Source organism: Anopheles funestus, chromosome 3RL, assembly GCF_943734845.2.
Source record: "Anopheles funestus chromosome 3RL, idAnoFuneDA-416_04, whole genome shotgun sequence".
NCBI classification, from domain to species: domain Eukaryota; kingdom Metazoa; phylum Arthropoda; class Insecta; order Diptera; family Culicidae; genus Anopheles; species Anopheles funestus.
In genome coordinates, this window is record NC_064599.1 from 45,848,657 (window position 1) to 45,865,022 (window position 16,366).

General features: G+C 40.1%; 1 protein-coding gene across 2 annotated transcripts in view; it reads right to left on the reverse strand.

Moving 5' to 3' along the window:
* Positions 1–95: 95 nt before the first annotated feature.
* Positions 96–16,366, reverse strand: part of LOC125771626 (protein jim lovell) — a 34,023-nt gene continuing 17,752 nt past the window's right edge. For both annotated transcript variants that reach the window (XM_049442424.1, XM_049442423.1), the window contains one exon: positions 96–7,404. In XM_049442424.1, the coding sequence (XP_049298381.1) occupies positions 6,692–7,404 (713 nt within the window). In that variant the 3' untranslated portion in view covers positions 96–6,691. The remainder of the gene's footprint in view (positions 7,405–16,366) is intronic.

Sequence of the window (16,366 nt, forward strand, 5' to 3'; positions counted from 1 at the left end):
GCTAACAATATTTATCAAATTTACGCAGGAAGCGAAACTTTGAATATCTTTGATGAAAATAAATAAAATTAATATAATATTGCACAAATTATCCATTTTCGATCAAGACGTTGTTTTTTATCTTTTTATTTAATTTTCGTTATTGTTTTATAACAGTAAATATCAATTAGTGCCAAATATGATCATTACACTTTTTCACAATTTTGAAGAATTTCCATATGCTTCAGTTAGCCGCATGCTTAATTTGGTTTATGTTTAAGTTACTTTCCCCCCTTTGTTAGTATCCTTTTTACAGTGATCGTTTAGTAGAGATTTGCTTGGGACTAGCGTCTCGGCTAGAAAACTTTGCCTTAAGGAGTAAAAGTGGGCTTTGGTGTTTGACAAAGCTGCATGTCGTACTCCCCATTCCTGGTTTTTAGCAATCCGATCGTTACACGTTACGTTCTGATGTGCCTGTTCCAATGGAGCAGGATGAACTGGGACTGTTTGCACGCATGACAATCCCATCCCAGGGATCCTTCAATGATGGATGGATCCCATGCTTTGTTATTGTGAAACATAATCGATTACTGGAACTGAACGACATTTTTCAGAAAAGAATGTGAATCATGCACCAATTGTTAACATTTTCCCACCTATAGCTCGAGCACCTTTTTCTTTGGGGGCTATCGATGCGTTGTAGGCGTGTCAACGTTTCGAAATGCATGTTCCTGAAAGAGGAAACACGATACAAACTAACTGCATCGTTGCATGCAGATGCAAATAATTATCGTTACGTTTATGTTTAATTTCTTTACGCTTTACAAATGCTATCAAATTATGTGACCCCGTTCGGTTCATGTTTTGTTTTAGTGTTTTTTTTTCGATTTCTTCCACAACGCACACATACACATGCTGTTTCGTATCTCGTAGACAAATTTGGTTAAGTTTTTGGTTGCTTTTTGTATTTACTTTTCGTACTTTTGCAATCATAATTTTCGTCTAAACAACAGTGAAGTAGAAGTTATTTGCCTAGAGAGTTTGTATTTTTATCCTTACTGCATCCTACATCGTCTACGTCTTGTTTTATTTTTGGTTATAAAGAGAATAATACAAGAAAAAACGCTAGCTTGGACATTCTACATCCAGAAGGGGGTTTCCGCATTCCATTACCATTGTTTTGTTCCAAAGCTAGGATGTTTTGTTTGTTTTGGGGGCTTTTTTGTTTTGTTTTGTTCATATATATTTACACAATTGCTAAATTTGTATGATTCACGTCACGAAACGAAACTGAACCTATGAGTCTATGAAACGAGCACATAAGTATCAATAATATGAACGGAAGTCCAAAACGATACATATCACATTGTATGCTTGAGTAAAATTAACAAGACAAGTCACCATTTTCGCATTACTGCTGCTTGCATACTGACCGGTAAGGTGGTGTATAGAAATATTGACATAAATATTTGTTGTTTTATTTTGTTTCGAACTGTGGTACATTGTGCGTTAACACAAGCACGAAAGAATGAAACTTTTAATTTTTTGTTTTTCTGCACGCCCAGCTTTGTTTTGTTTGCTTTACATTGTATGTTCTAAGTTGTATATTCAATACGGTAAAAATAGAACATTTGTAGCGGTCCGCAGTGACACATTTCTTCACTACACTCTATATATGCGTGCGTACATTATAGTCTATCGCACATACTACTGTCACACGCCACTGTCACACTCTCGGCTCTCGTAACGTGGGTTGTATAGATTACATCGTTAGTGTTAGAAATTGAGTTCAATCTCTTGCTGATTCAGCGCACAATAGTCACAATTCGATGATGCTACCACACACGCTTTGTCTCTGTCTTGTGTTGATTTGTAGCACTAAAATGTTTTCGACAAACATTAGTTAATGTATATGAAATTCATTAAATTACCCTGTTTTTTTATATTCATTTGTTGCTTAAAAACGGTTGCTGACTGGTTCCTTTGCAGCGTTAACGCGTTTACTTTTTACTACCCCAATGCGAGTGTGCGTGAACTTCGGGCGTGTGCTTTATTACCCGGTTGCGTATGATAATTAGTTTTGTGGCAAAATTGAGGAAAGACAAATTAGTTAAGTTAAGTGTGCGAATTATAGAAAAACAAAATCCTTTCTCAACACGTTCCATTCTCGGATTGTCTATTGTTTTGATGGTACATGAAACGATGATGGAATTGAGTAATAAAAGCAGACCATTTGTTGTTCTTTTGTTCTAGCTGCTCTGTCGTATGTAATGTTCTGTAATATAATGGTTCTAATATCGTTGTGGCACCGTTGTGGGGTTGAATCAATGAACGAAATTACAAAAATCACACACCTGATACTTAGAAAACGCACACACACGCGAGCGCACTTTAGTTCTCGCATTAGTGATGCTAGGTTCGAGTTCCTGATTTGTACATATGGTTTACATAATATTTTATCCTGTTCATGGTTTTCTTTTCGGTTTTGTTTCACAGTTCTGCACTTTTGCCGTTTTTTTGTTTTTGTTTCATTTTTTTTTGTTTGTTTTTTGGTTGGTACACCTGCACGATTTTATAAGCTTTCATTAGGTTGTAATGAACACCAAGGAATCTAACTGTCCCCTCCGTCATTCTTCGTATACTATTTACTATAAGAATGACACTAAAAACACAAGTGATAAAAGATAAGTTTGATTAGCCTGAATCTATTGTACCACTAGACCACTTGTTCTAGCTATAAATGACCCCTTTTTTCACACTCTCCAGCTAGGCCCACAATGGCCTTTCTTCTTTAAATTTTATAGCTCTTATAAAGTATATATATATAGTTTTTTTTTTACCGACCGTTTCTCATACATTGTGACGCTTCATTGCACGTAGCGTATGTGGTTTTGTAGCTTTGAAATTTGTACATTTACTTTTTACAAATGTATGCATGTGTTCAATTTTACAATGTTTGAAAGTTCTACAACTATGTTTCTACCGTACCATTTTGACACCTTTTTATACTATTGACACCATTTAACAGAACTGCAATTTATTACTGTGCGTTGGTTTGCGATGAAACCAAGTAGAATCTGTCGATCTGTTTTTGTTTTCCTTCTTCAATTACTTTTGGCGAATCGCATAGAAAATACCAAATTTTCGAAAGAAGCTTTTTGCCTGTTTGAACATAAAACAACGCAATTGTTCGAATGGCAATCGTTTCTGTAGTGTACTCCTACGCTGACAGGGCAGTCTGTGAGTAGTTTTCCACATTTCCATTCGTGCCTTTCTTTTTGTTACTGTAACACTACCCCTTGTGCGGCGATTTTTCCCTACTCAGTTGGAGATTTTAATCTAGTTCTTTTTTGCTGTCCACAGTGCCACATGATCCACAGCAACATTTTGTCAAGATGTCTAGTAGTGATGATCATGAATTTCATACTCCCACTCTCTCTCTCTCTTTCTCACGCTCGCTCACTCTCTTTGTTTCTTTCTTCTTTCTATTTCTTTCCTTTTCTTCTTCTTCTTCTTCTTTTCTTTCTCTTTCTATCTGTTTGCTTTATGCAATAATAATCCACTTAATTATCGTTCTGTAAAATACTCATTGCTCTCGTACTAGCAGCGTACATATGCATTGTGACCTATTGTGTGTTTGTATAAAAATATTTGTAAAAATTGTTCTCGTTCTCGTAGTTGCTGATCGATTTGGCTCGATTGATCTGGTACTGTGTGTAAAACTGCAATGTAAAAATTAGTTCATTTCAACTCAGCTATGGATATTGTAGGTAACTGTTTCGAACAGTTTTGGCGCTATCTTGTAAATAATAAAAAAAAAATTGTATCAATTCCAGCCGACGCCCTTCGGCGGCATTTTTCTTGTTCTTTTCAGGAAATAGCACTTTCAAGCCGCTTGTCGCCAGAATAATTGTCGGTCGGTCTTTTCTCAGGTAACTCCATACCATACCGTACGGACACCCGGGATGGGACTATACGAAAGGGCGCCTGCTGAGAGGAATCAGTGTTTTTCTTCTCTTTCTTCTTCTTCGATGACTTACTTGTTAATATTGTTGTATAACAAATAACTGTTGTCAGTTTTATTGTATATGTATATTGATTGAGGAACTATTGGTTGTGGTTGCTTGCGTCTATATCTTTCCTGCTTGCTTTTGCGCATTGTTATCTGTATATCTATTGCATGCTAGTTTTGTCAGGTCAACCGATTCACATACGCCACAGCGCATTCAATATTGCACGAAGAAATTCGAAACATAACTTTTTTAACCATCATTACATATGGATAGTAACTCTGTCACTTACGGTTTCAAATCTGTACGAACGCACAAAAGTGCTGTTCCGTTGTTTAATCTATTGTGGTTAGTTAACAAAAACGAAACGATCGCCACGTACTGCCACTGTTGCCTCTTGGGTGCTTGTAATAAACTTTAATAAGCATCAATTATGATCGCGATCATCCTTCGACATTGAAGAACGTATGTATATGTAACATTGGTGTGTGTTTGTTCTTTTTTTATCATTTGAAATAGTTTAACATCTAATAATGCATTAGAATGCTTTGAGGATCTGTGTGGAATATTTGAAATGAATCGTTTGAATTGTGTTTGGTCAAAAATAGCGCACAATGATGAATAACTAACAGAATTTTGTTGATTGAGATATAGCTTATTGTGGTAAAATAAAGATTATTAAAAGAAAACCATTCACACACACACACACAAACTAAAACATGGGTGTTATTCGGTGTGATGCATTTCAGTCTTATTCCATGCCAATTCGATTCGATTTGGCTACTCATAGGTTTGTAGATTTGGATAAGATCGCTCGTATCTTGTGTGCTAAATACATGCTCCATACTGAAACGGCAGTAAAACAGGAAGCTTAACAAAATCATGTATAACTCATAAAATGTATGTTGCTGAAAACAAAAGCGGAAAAGAAAGAACAGAAACAAAGTAAAACAAAAAAAAACATAACCAAACATAAAAAATGTATTTACTAGTTTAATAATATCTGCTTTATTAATACTGTATTGTTCATCTGGTTTTACTTAGCTCCTTCTTTGAAGTTACGCCTTGTGTCGATGTAGTCGCTCACGATTGCTTTCCTCTACAACTGGTTACAACATAAAATTAAACTATGCAATAAAATCGTTCGTACAACTTAATAGGAATCGAGAAAGAAATCAGGAAGCAATGTTGTTGTTTACTAAGCATCACGTGTTTACCAACAAAACAGTAGCATTAAACAAAGTGACGGAATTGAATCAACGTTTCGTAAATATTATAGGAAAAAAAAGTATTGCTACCAGGAAAGTAAGGCAAATTTAACTAAATACATTGCATTCACAATTGCATTCATCGTGCGATGATGACTTACGGACTATATAATCAAGATCTAGTTTGTGTTTGATTTATAAATAATAAAAAATATGAATAATAATATTTTAATCTGTTGCTAATCATAACAAAACAAAATAACTGAGAGAGTATACCGCAACAATGCAGTTTATGCAGCGACGTAACGATCCATGTCGATCGGGGTGTCGGTTTCAACTAGTAGTTGCGACGATACCAGCACGTTATTATTAGCATGGTTGGAGTTCTATTGATTCTTTGATTTAAAACTTACACGAAACTTAAGATTACTCTTCAGGAAGCACGTATTTTCAACTGTTTGATGTACAACCTCACCTCACATGCAGTACCACAGTACAATCGTTGCACGTTGTCCGTATTGTTTTCTATTATTTGATTTGCATGTTGAATCATTTGACACGTGGTTTTGTGACAACCTATCTTTACACTTCCAGCACGTGTGTGAAGAAGTTTGCCGTTTACTAAAATAGTAAATAAACCGTGTACGGTGTTGCGTTCTGCTCGATATTACAAACTAATCGATTTGTGTTGACTGTTTGCGAAAAAGGATGGTGGAAACAGAATATATTAACAGAACTCAAACAACCCGTACACGCTGTACACATTGAACTAAGATACTGCAAAGTAAGGTCCATTTACACGTTCGAAGGTTGTGCAGTGTTTTGTTTCATGGGGCGAAAGAGAAAGAAAACCTCGCTACTGCTCCTCGTTCCATCACATTTGCAAATCCCCACGCTTCGTTGCAAATGACCAGTCTTAGATTCTAGCCGACTATGTAGGCGTTTTGTTTAGTTGTATCGTTTTAGATATTGCCACGGAAAGCCCATACCCATACATTGCCATAACTTGTATGCATCAACTAAAGGTAAGAATTTTGCTAACGGATTTCAATATAATATTGCTTGAATTAAACATGTCGCCTAGCAAAGCATCCGAATGTTTAATGCTCTTAATGACCAGACCGCTTCGTTTTGGACATGTTGCGCCAGTGTTCCCGGGCTTCAACCGTTGCGAAACGCGAAGCGACATGTTCAATTGTGCTTACAGATTGCTTTCACTTCAACAGATTAGCAGTTGATCTCTAGTGATCTTCCATTTTCCCCAACAAGACCACCTGTCGGTAAATTAAATCATAATCAACGGGAAACACAATAGAGTGGGAAGTGATTTTCAAGAGACATGGTCTACAAGATGGGAGAAAGAAAATTGTGCTAAGGTGACAACAACAACTAGAAGGATGAAACAGCTAGCCTTTTATCCATCCCATCGTGCCACGGTTTGACTGTCGTCTATGCGTGGGCTTGCGAGTGGAGTGTGCTAACGAATCTTAAATATTAGTCCTGCCCGTTCTGCTGGTATATCTCCCGCCGGCTGTCCGACAACTGCTCCGATGAAGGTCGATTGAGTGCTAACGGTTGCGGAAAATCATCGTCCAGCGATTGCTTCGACCGATCGCTCTTGCAATCCTCGTCGACGGACATCGGCAGCGTGTGCGGTGGGTGTCGTTCCGGCGGCAGCAGGTTCAGCATGCTCAGCGGCAATCCCGGAAATCCACCCGGGAAATCGGGATAGAAGCCGCCGGGGAATGGGTTGAACAGTGGATTCGGACTGGACAACAGATCCGGTTCGGATGATGCAGATCGGGGTCCTCCTCCACCATTGCCGGGACCACCGCCACCGCTTCCAACGTTCGGGCCACTGCTTCCTTCCCGTCCAGTGCCACTGCCCGAATGATGGCTGTGGTGCAGGTCGGAATCTTTGCCTTCCTTTTTGTCTTTGTTGCTGTTACCGACACCCATCTGCAGCAGCTCGATCGGTGGCCCACTGATGCAGTCCTTTCGGAGTTGCTCTAGCTTTAGACTTTTGCCGTACTTGCCCCTAACATACATTAGCAGCGAGTTGTACGGGATGCCGAATATGCGCGACGCCTGACTCGTAGTCATTTTCTTGTTCCACACGTGCTGAAGCGCTTCGGTAAGTTCTGCGTTGGTCCACGACCGGGGTGGTCCTCCACGTGGTGCAGAGTGTTGTCCTTTTGGTCGGTTCACTGGAAATAAAACGCGAGAAAAACAAACGAACAGATTGGAATTTTGCAATACATTGAGAAATGGGGAAGCGGCCCAACAGCTGTAAGTCATCAAAATTGTACATGGTTCGGAAATTGGATAAGACATCGACGGTAGACGGGAAGGTGAAAGGAGCAACTTCTGTACGAGAGGTGATGATCACCTTCCGTTGTTTAAAATGCAGTGATTTGGAAATCGTGACCAAAGTCGAAGGTGCTAGAAGGCCCCGATGTGGTTGTATCATCGTCAGTTCGGATCCTGAAACCGACACGGTTTGTTTGATGTGTCGGGAGGCGTACCCGACACATTCGGGGTTAGTAATCCATTTGTCCAATTACAGAAACAAGTATCCCGTCCGTTTCGATCAATTAATTATCCTCGAAATCAGCATCTAGTAGTACTACTGGTTCCATTAATGTGTCCTCTGATGTATCATTTCTTCGATTGTTATTACACATATTGCTCAATATAAGTGAACCTAACTTAAGCTGAGTCGCTCAAATCACAATGATGGAAGATTTTTTTCCGCTATTGTAGAAAGATGTGCCTGAAGTAAACATGTTTCTGCCGACGAAACGATCTTCTTCCAAATCTGTTTGACCGCCATCACCTGATAGCTGTTGCAGGTCTTGGCAATACCCCCTTTGCATGAAAGCGGACCATGATGTTGCCGACTCATCATGACCTGTCCACTTTCGGCGCTTATTCATCCCATGCCATATATTTTGCTATCCGCATGGCTTCAAAATATCCGTTTAACCGTGTTTAGTTTTCATCAATACGCTTCGTGCGGCAGACTTTGTGCGGTGGTAACATTTCACGAAACCGGGTACGATTGAAACGCGTCGCCAGTGCGTAGTGCAGTATGATTTGGGATGATTGCAGCGGGCGGGATAACGCGTCTTGTTAGCGTTTTCTGTTCCACTCAACGCAAACGCAAATTGAACATTTGCCTACTAATCTAGCAAGCGTTCGATGGGGATATATGTGTGAAAGGTGAAATGTATTATTATTTTATTGCTACAGTCAGCGTGATCGTGCAACTAAAAGCAGGTTATAAGTCGCTTTTCACATCGATCTTGGGTGCTCTTTTTTTTTTGTTTGTTTGTTAGAGTTTTAGGAAGAATTGGATCTCTTCTTACTGGTTTGGTTCGAAATGCTTCTTTCTTCACACCGACGTGTATGTATAGAAATTGATCTGCGTGATATTTATTATACAAACAAGTCACACATTGATAGACTTGATTTCCATTCTTCCTACCATGGTGGGAATGATCTTTATCTGGGTACACCGATTCTTTACACTGTTTAATTGAATTGAATTGAAAGTTACAAAATGGAAAAGTAAACCATGGCTCATACGAAACACTGGATATTTCGTGCGTGGTTCAAAAACTCTGAACCACAAAAAAGAGCAGATATTATTGTGCTGACTACACTTTGGCCCGGTAAACTAACGAGATATGTTCATTTCGAAGCAATTGCATGACTCTCGCGCACTAGCGAATTGTATACTGACAGGCTTCGAACAGCAGAATCGTGACCGCTCTCTGCAGCTATCACACCAGATCAGTCTCATCATGCGGTCCGGTCTGCATACGATGAGCTTCGTACCGGATATGAATCTTGAACCGGTGACTTTCAAAAGCTTACCCCGTTTAATTCAATTCCATGCTGAGGTGAGAAAACTCACGTCTCTCTTCAAACTGTCGGCATCTTTTAGATTGGCCAGTCTCGGGATGCTACGAAATCATCTGCAATACGGCGTTACGTGATGAAGCCTTTGTGCTGGAACAAAATATGTATCACACATATCCATCCAGGGTCAGCTGGAACCAGGCTCGTACAACAAATGCGATTTTTGGTATTTTGTTAATGTATTTTTTATTAACACTAGCTTATACCATGCGCCAGATATATGAGTATGAGGAAAAACAGAAAATGGAAGTAAATCAAAAAGGGATCCAACAATTCAATACTTTTAACCAAAAACATTGTTTACAAACTGTTTTTTTTAACAGCAAAGCATTGAGCAAAAACGTAAGCGTTTTTTGCAGCTAAAAGTGGATAAAAAGTTTTGAAGAGCACCGTCAACGTGACCATGGTGTGCTTTTCTTTTTTTAAGCCACATACATGTTCGTATCCTGCACCGTACCAAACTGTACCGAAACACTCCGCAACAAGTACGATCGCATGGTAGGATTGTTTTTTTTATCGCATTTGAGACACTTCCGTTCCAGTCAGGCAGGAAAAAGCCAAACGATTACTTCTTCTGAGCTTCTTTGCCGTATGCTTTTTTTGTACCTTACAGCAACCGTGTGAACCACAGGATCAATTGAAAGTCCTTCATTTTCAATTTTTATTTGCCATTCGGGCCGCTAGCACGATGATGATTTCTGTGTGCGATAAAATCCTTTCGCTTCAGTACCACTTTTTCCACGATGAACTATTTTTAATGCACTCGACTGTTTACCCATTACCGATGACCATCGATGGCTAGTGAGATCTTATTTGGAGCTGTAATTTGAGTGCTATTGGAGGAATAATCTTTACGATGATTTGCAATCATTTATTTCGAATGAGTAGGAAAGCTGTTTAATGTGGTTAGAATGATTGCTTGTTTTGTTACTTCTGTTAACTGGCTGTTAATAGCTTAAAGAGATCCGTTTTGCTAATTCATCTTGCTGTACAAAATGCATAAATTAATTCCTTAGCTCCATTGAGGGATTATTAGCTCTTAGTTTATGAAATGTACTAATACTATCCGTATCAGGTATCCACACATCAGGTAACTGCATAAATGATTAATGTAATGTGCATCTGTTATTCAATCTGTAAGCTTAATAGAGTGGTGTCATTGCTCGAATTATTGTATTGCTTGCAATTCAGAGCTGAATTATACAGTTAGCGCGAAAAATTGGTTTAATTCAGCCGTTAATCATCATGGCGCATTGATGTCGAATTTGGCCGTTTACCGAACATCAATAGAAGGCCTGGACCGCACAGCACTCATTCCAGCACGGGTCTTCATTTCAGTGCCCATCACGAAGCTACATCGGAGCAGAGTTTCCGTATCGATGTGCATGAAGTTGATTCGGTGAAGATGTCTAAATATGCAATTAATCGAATTGATTGAAGGAAAAGAAATTGATTGAATAAAAAAAGCCCCCAAAACAAAATAAAGAAACTTACACGGTCGGGAGGAAGTAGAGCAAACGGGAAAAAAAGAAAGGAATCGAAGAAACGTAAGCAACGCCAGAAACCAGTCAATCCGCCCAGCAAACGCCAAACCGCCGTCCCGAAAGAGCTGTTGAGAAGAGGAACACGGAATGGGGCAACGCAGCAAAAACGGTAGTCGACTGTCTTGAGAAAACAGTAGGTGAGAATAAAGCCAAAAGAGTTCTTTTAGCTGGACAATGGCCAGGAAGGTAAGGTGTATTATTATCTTCTCTGTGGTCCATTGCTCCTGCTGCTCGTTCTGGAGCCCTACCGCACTGGATCAACCGATGAAGTGGAGAGTGAGTGAGTGAGTGAGAGAGAGAAAGAGAGAAAGGCGCCAAGACTATTGTGTAGGCCGCGCTTAAAATTCTGGCGCTATAGTAGTGCAACAGCAAGTCCTACGCGGTGATGCGGTGTCTGGGATATGCTTGCTTATGGGAAAGTTGTGCTTTTCCAATGGTAGCTTAAGTGAGTCTCCGACAAATTGATTGGCGTATCAACGCCAGTGCTAAGCCAGCACGGAAAGAATATGAGTACTGTTAGACTCATCCTGTGGTTTGTGAGGTTTTCGACTAAAGCTCCCGGAACCACGACCGGTAAACGTTTCCGGATCGGCTAAGAAGCGCAGGCACCACATCAGCCATCGCTACCATATGACGTTTCAATGCATATGATTGAATCGATCAGCAAGACGAATTAGCGAATAATGTGCTTAGTTACGCATTCCTCGTAACAGGTAATTGGCACATGATAGACCTTCGGAAAGCTCTTAGCTTGCTTCTTTTCTTTTAATGTAGCTAGGCGTTTGACATCGAAAAATGGTGTGCAACTTTCTATACCGCACCTAGATATTTTGTACTTGATTCATTCAAAAACAAAAGCTTGTTTTTGAGTCAAAATTTTGAAAGTAGCTTCCACACTTTCCTGTGTAGTCACAACCGACCAGTCTTCTCGTCTCAGCATTGCAGCTTCTTGGTACATACACTAGACACACTGGTACGGGTCCTTCTTCATTGGTACATCTACCTTCATCGATCGGTCAAACGTGTTTCATTCAATAGAGTCATTATGGTCTACCGCTCCTTTTTTTGCCTGGATACAATCATTCAATTACTCAATTTTCTTCCGAAAAGATCACCGCGATCGTTGAGCCACGTCGCTAGACCAGAAGATGCATGTATTTAGCGCCCTCAAGGCACGGGAGGGCGTACTTACTCAAATACAATCAGTTTTGACCCATAGTGAAGACAGATTGAAAAGGGCACACAATCGTTTGAACAATTTTCAAATTAAGGATAGTTCAGTCCGTTAACATATCGGCTCGCGTAATGATAGTCATTTCGTACACATTTATTCTGCATATGCGCTGCACTTTATGGCTTTGTGAGTATCTGTCTTCTCAGATTACCCAAAACACTTCAATTACCTTCCACCCACCGGTACAGAGGTGGATTGTCAGCAGCCATGGTATGTGTGTGTGTGGTGCTGCGAGTTTGAACTACAAAAAAAACTCTGTGTCTTCGAACAATTGGTACAGCAACGCCATCGGCATACGGGACTGATTGATGATTTATCTTGATCGTTTGCGATGGCGGTTATCTATGGGTTTGTTTTTGCTTCAATTTTTTTTACCCCAATCCCTTTCACCCATCTATTTTCCATCGCCGGGAAGGTGGTGGTGCTGGTAATGTGCAGGGCAAGCGAAGGTATGGCACTTTTATTTATTTGCTTACAGCAAATTGCAGCGAATTGTGCAAGTGAGTAGACGAAGCAGCACGAAGCCCGGGTCGGTGTGCATTTTCTACCCTTTTAGCATAAACAGACCTTATGCACCATCAGTGGTAAAGCGGCTCGATTGAAAAAAGGTCGATTGTCGTCGATAGTACGGCAGCTCAGCTGCGTAGTGGCATACAGCCAAAAGGAATCCGATATCGATCCACATCCTGGCCACGAAAGATGGGTGGCCCTCCGTGGGCGAGAACGAGAGGCAGAACGTGTACGTAGCCTTTTTGTTGTTGCTGCTGAGAAGGCAACATGTGCGATAGAAAAGATCCTCGGAGAGAACGTGGCTGAACAAGAGACCCGGCACGAGAAAAAAAAGGCAAATAGAAACAATGCGATCCAGGGTGGTTTCTGGAGGCATTTACTATGTTTTTTTTGCTTTGTTTTTTAATCCAGCTTTGTTTAGAGCGATGTAGCATCAATTCTTTCATCATCATTTGCATATAAAGCTTATCCTCAATGCAGATCAACTGCCGAACATCAGAAAGACGATCCAGAATGGATAACATGATGTCTAAAGGCGCCACTTTCCTGTGTAAACCTTATATGCGATGACCTTACTGCTGTTATGAAGTGTTGAAACAGATTTGCTTACATGTGTATAACAAATTTAAAACATAATTTAAATTCAATTGCCACATATCCCTCGTTAATAGAGTTGATTTAGGCGATGTGTGGATGGCAATCTAAGAATATAATTGAAGTCGGTGGTAGATGCTAACGCTACGAATAAAAAAGCCACCTTAAAAATTGTTTATCCGTTTATCTATAAAATTCTAAAAAATACATTTTATTTCTATTTTGGCTTTTAACATTTTTTTTTTGCTGTAGGGACGGCCCAGGCCGTATCTAGACTTATTTTTACAACGTAGCCGGATAGTCAGTCCTTGCTGCTGGGGGGTTGATTTGAATGTGATTTGAAAACCAGCCTTGTCTTGTGGAACCGGGGTTTTATCATGTACACAATTTTTGATTTTTTTAACAATAAACACTGTGTACTTATTACATCGAAAAACGTTCGACTTTCATAAATAATAAACTTCGAATTTGACCATAGCTAGGTATGATATATGTTGCAATAATAAAAATTTATGTAAAAGTAAAAATAAAATACAAAAAAGGTTGAACAATTGTCGGCATATAAGAAAAATTTAATCAAATTACATTTTTGATCACATTGCTTGCAAACGCTTTAGTAAAAGGATCGTGCAAACGCTTTAATAAATAGATAGGAAATAATTTTGAAAGGAAATAAGAGCGGTACACATTTTAAATTTAGATAATTCTTACGATACTCCTTACGGAAACGACATTTTTGACGTATACAATCATAGAATAGAATGGATCCGAAGAAAGAGCTGATAGCGTAATTAAGATTGAAATAGCGGTGGTAACGATTGAGCGTGAAAAATGCACTTTAGCGGCTTACGTCGTATCAATTGTTTTTCTTCTTATAATTATCCAACAAGACCTCTACTCTGCTACTAGAATTGAAGTGGTCCTGTTTTAGATTTATTACAAAACAAATTAAAATAAGTTGCAATAAATATTTTTCTAGTAAAAGCGATATGGGAGAGTCACTTTCCGTAACCGAACCGAACCGAACCGAACACCACTTCCGTAAGGATAGTTAAGGTAAGTGAAATTTTGCATCTTCCATCTATCCTTGCAGTTAACATGCACTGGGAGTTTTTGCACAACACGTGAAACTTTTGCTACAAACGTTCCAAACGACGGTATGGAGTAAAAGAGCCAACGGCAGTATCGTTCAAAAAGTCCACCCGTACGGTTGTTTCGTATCCCACACTGTCAACGATGTAACTAGTCGTATGTAAAAGAAGAACAAAATGATGTAATGTCTTTGATCACATGCAAACGTGTATGAAATCGGTTCAAAAGTTACGCCCCTATTACTTTTGGTCGACTTGTCTTAAGGGCAGAAAGTGAACCTTACCAGAAATATGAGTGAAGGTTAGGGTTAGGGCATCAGTTTTGTTTGTGACCAAGCAAAGGTTAAACCGTTCTCGCAAAGCAATGGGATGATTCTCTGGTTTAGTTTGGTTTTTGCCACAAAGTTGTAATTAAGAGTTCAGTGAAATTTTGCACGAGCTGCATCACTTGATATTCATGAAACGATCCCCAGATGCATAAGGATGTGCTCGATATACTTTTAAAGTAGTTTAATTCCTAGCAACGCGCAATGTTACAACTGAACAGAAAAATAAAATAAACGCGTCCAAAGAAAAAAGGGACAGTACAAAAAGGAAAAATCCGTACCGTAAAGCCATGAGAGCAGATAATTCTTCCTGAGCAAATAGTGATGCACACACGACGTAAAACAAACACGAAGAATGTTTGATACCTTCTATGTTTCTACTGTGGTTCTACCTTTCTTGATCGAGCTTTGACCTATCTTGGCCGAAATCACACCCCAGCATAGTTGGCGTGGTTTTACTCTCGAGTCAAACATCGATCACGATTCCGGGGATGTGAGTAAACCAGTTTACGCTGACCAGCTTTGCACGAGGCATGGCGACTTTGACTTTCCAAAAATAACACGACATCGAAGAACTCGAACCGTGCCGCGCGGCAGTTATGTGGCGGGGCCCGCTTGCGCGATCGCTTTATTTCGCGCCAAAACAATCGGAATCGGAAGCTTTGATCTTCTAGTACCGCACCCAACGGGTGAGGAAAACGCTGGGAAAGGGATCGGATCAGCGGCTAAACACCAAACGCAAGCAATCCGCTTGCTTTTGGATCAAATTGTCTCAAGAATGTGCGACCAATAACGACGCCACGCACACGCTGTAGTCGGCAGTGATGTACTCCTAATCACGGGATATGGATGATCTATGCCGGAGGAATCTTGTCGAAAGTTTAACCCGTCTGCTCGTTTCTCCCTGCGGCCAGCTGCCCCTAGCCCTGAGTATCACCTGAGTGTGGTCCTGACGGCAATCTTTCTCTTTCGCCCTCTCTCTCTCTCGCTCTCTCTCTGTTCTTCTCTTTCTGTGTGTTCTCTGTGTGCACTCTAGTCAAATTGATGCGGCGAGGATTATCGCGCTGAAAAGATTACCTTCCTATGCTCGGGAGGTCGGTGGGTTTCCGTTTGGAAGTATGATGATTAATAATTTCCCACATTGTCATGTCGTTTCATTCGAATCATTTATCTCTCTCTCTACTGTCGTGAACTTTCCTCTCCTTACCATGCGATAGGTTTTTGATACACATTCTATCATCATCATCATCATCACCATCGAGCCCGTGTCTTCGCCATCAACAGTGCGCGTAGGCATCTCTGGGATGGATGGGCACAGCACGTTCATTTCCAGGGACACAGTTTACGAGATCACACAATCGACCATTTATCCGGTTTGTATACGCAGCACTCCTTTGAAGTTTACGCAGTTCGCTCAATACAGCATCAATACATCCACCACATGTAGCAAGGTTAATTCACCATACGTGTTGTTCATCGTTACCACAATATCCTCACAGTACCCGTATAATGGTGTACGTGGAGGCGTTTGTGAGGTTGTTTGTTTTGTTTTTTTTTTTTTTGTTGATTCGCTTTGGTTCGTTTCTGCCAGTCAAAATATATTGTGAAAGTTTCTGGTGCAGGCTATCATCGAGCCGATATGATAAAGCCAGCGGATTTTTTTTATTCAGCTTACAGCAGCTACATTTGATGATCATAACTCTCCTAACCTAATCAGCAGCTGCACGGTATAACAGCAGACCCCTTGGGTTGCCTCATCCTTCACCAAACCGTGGAACACGATAACGATTTCAACCTTACCGCGGTTATTGAGTGACTCGTGTGAAGACACCGAAGAGTAGCTACTTAGTAAGTGATGAATTTCGGGGGAACAGTATTAATGACATGTTTATGAGGGACGTGTTTAAACGACAGGAGCTTGTTGGAGAATGTCGTCGAAATGGTTC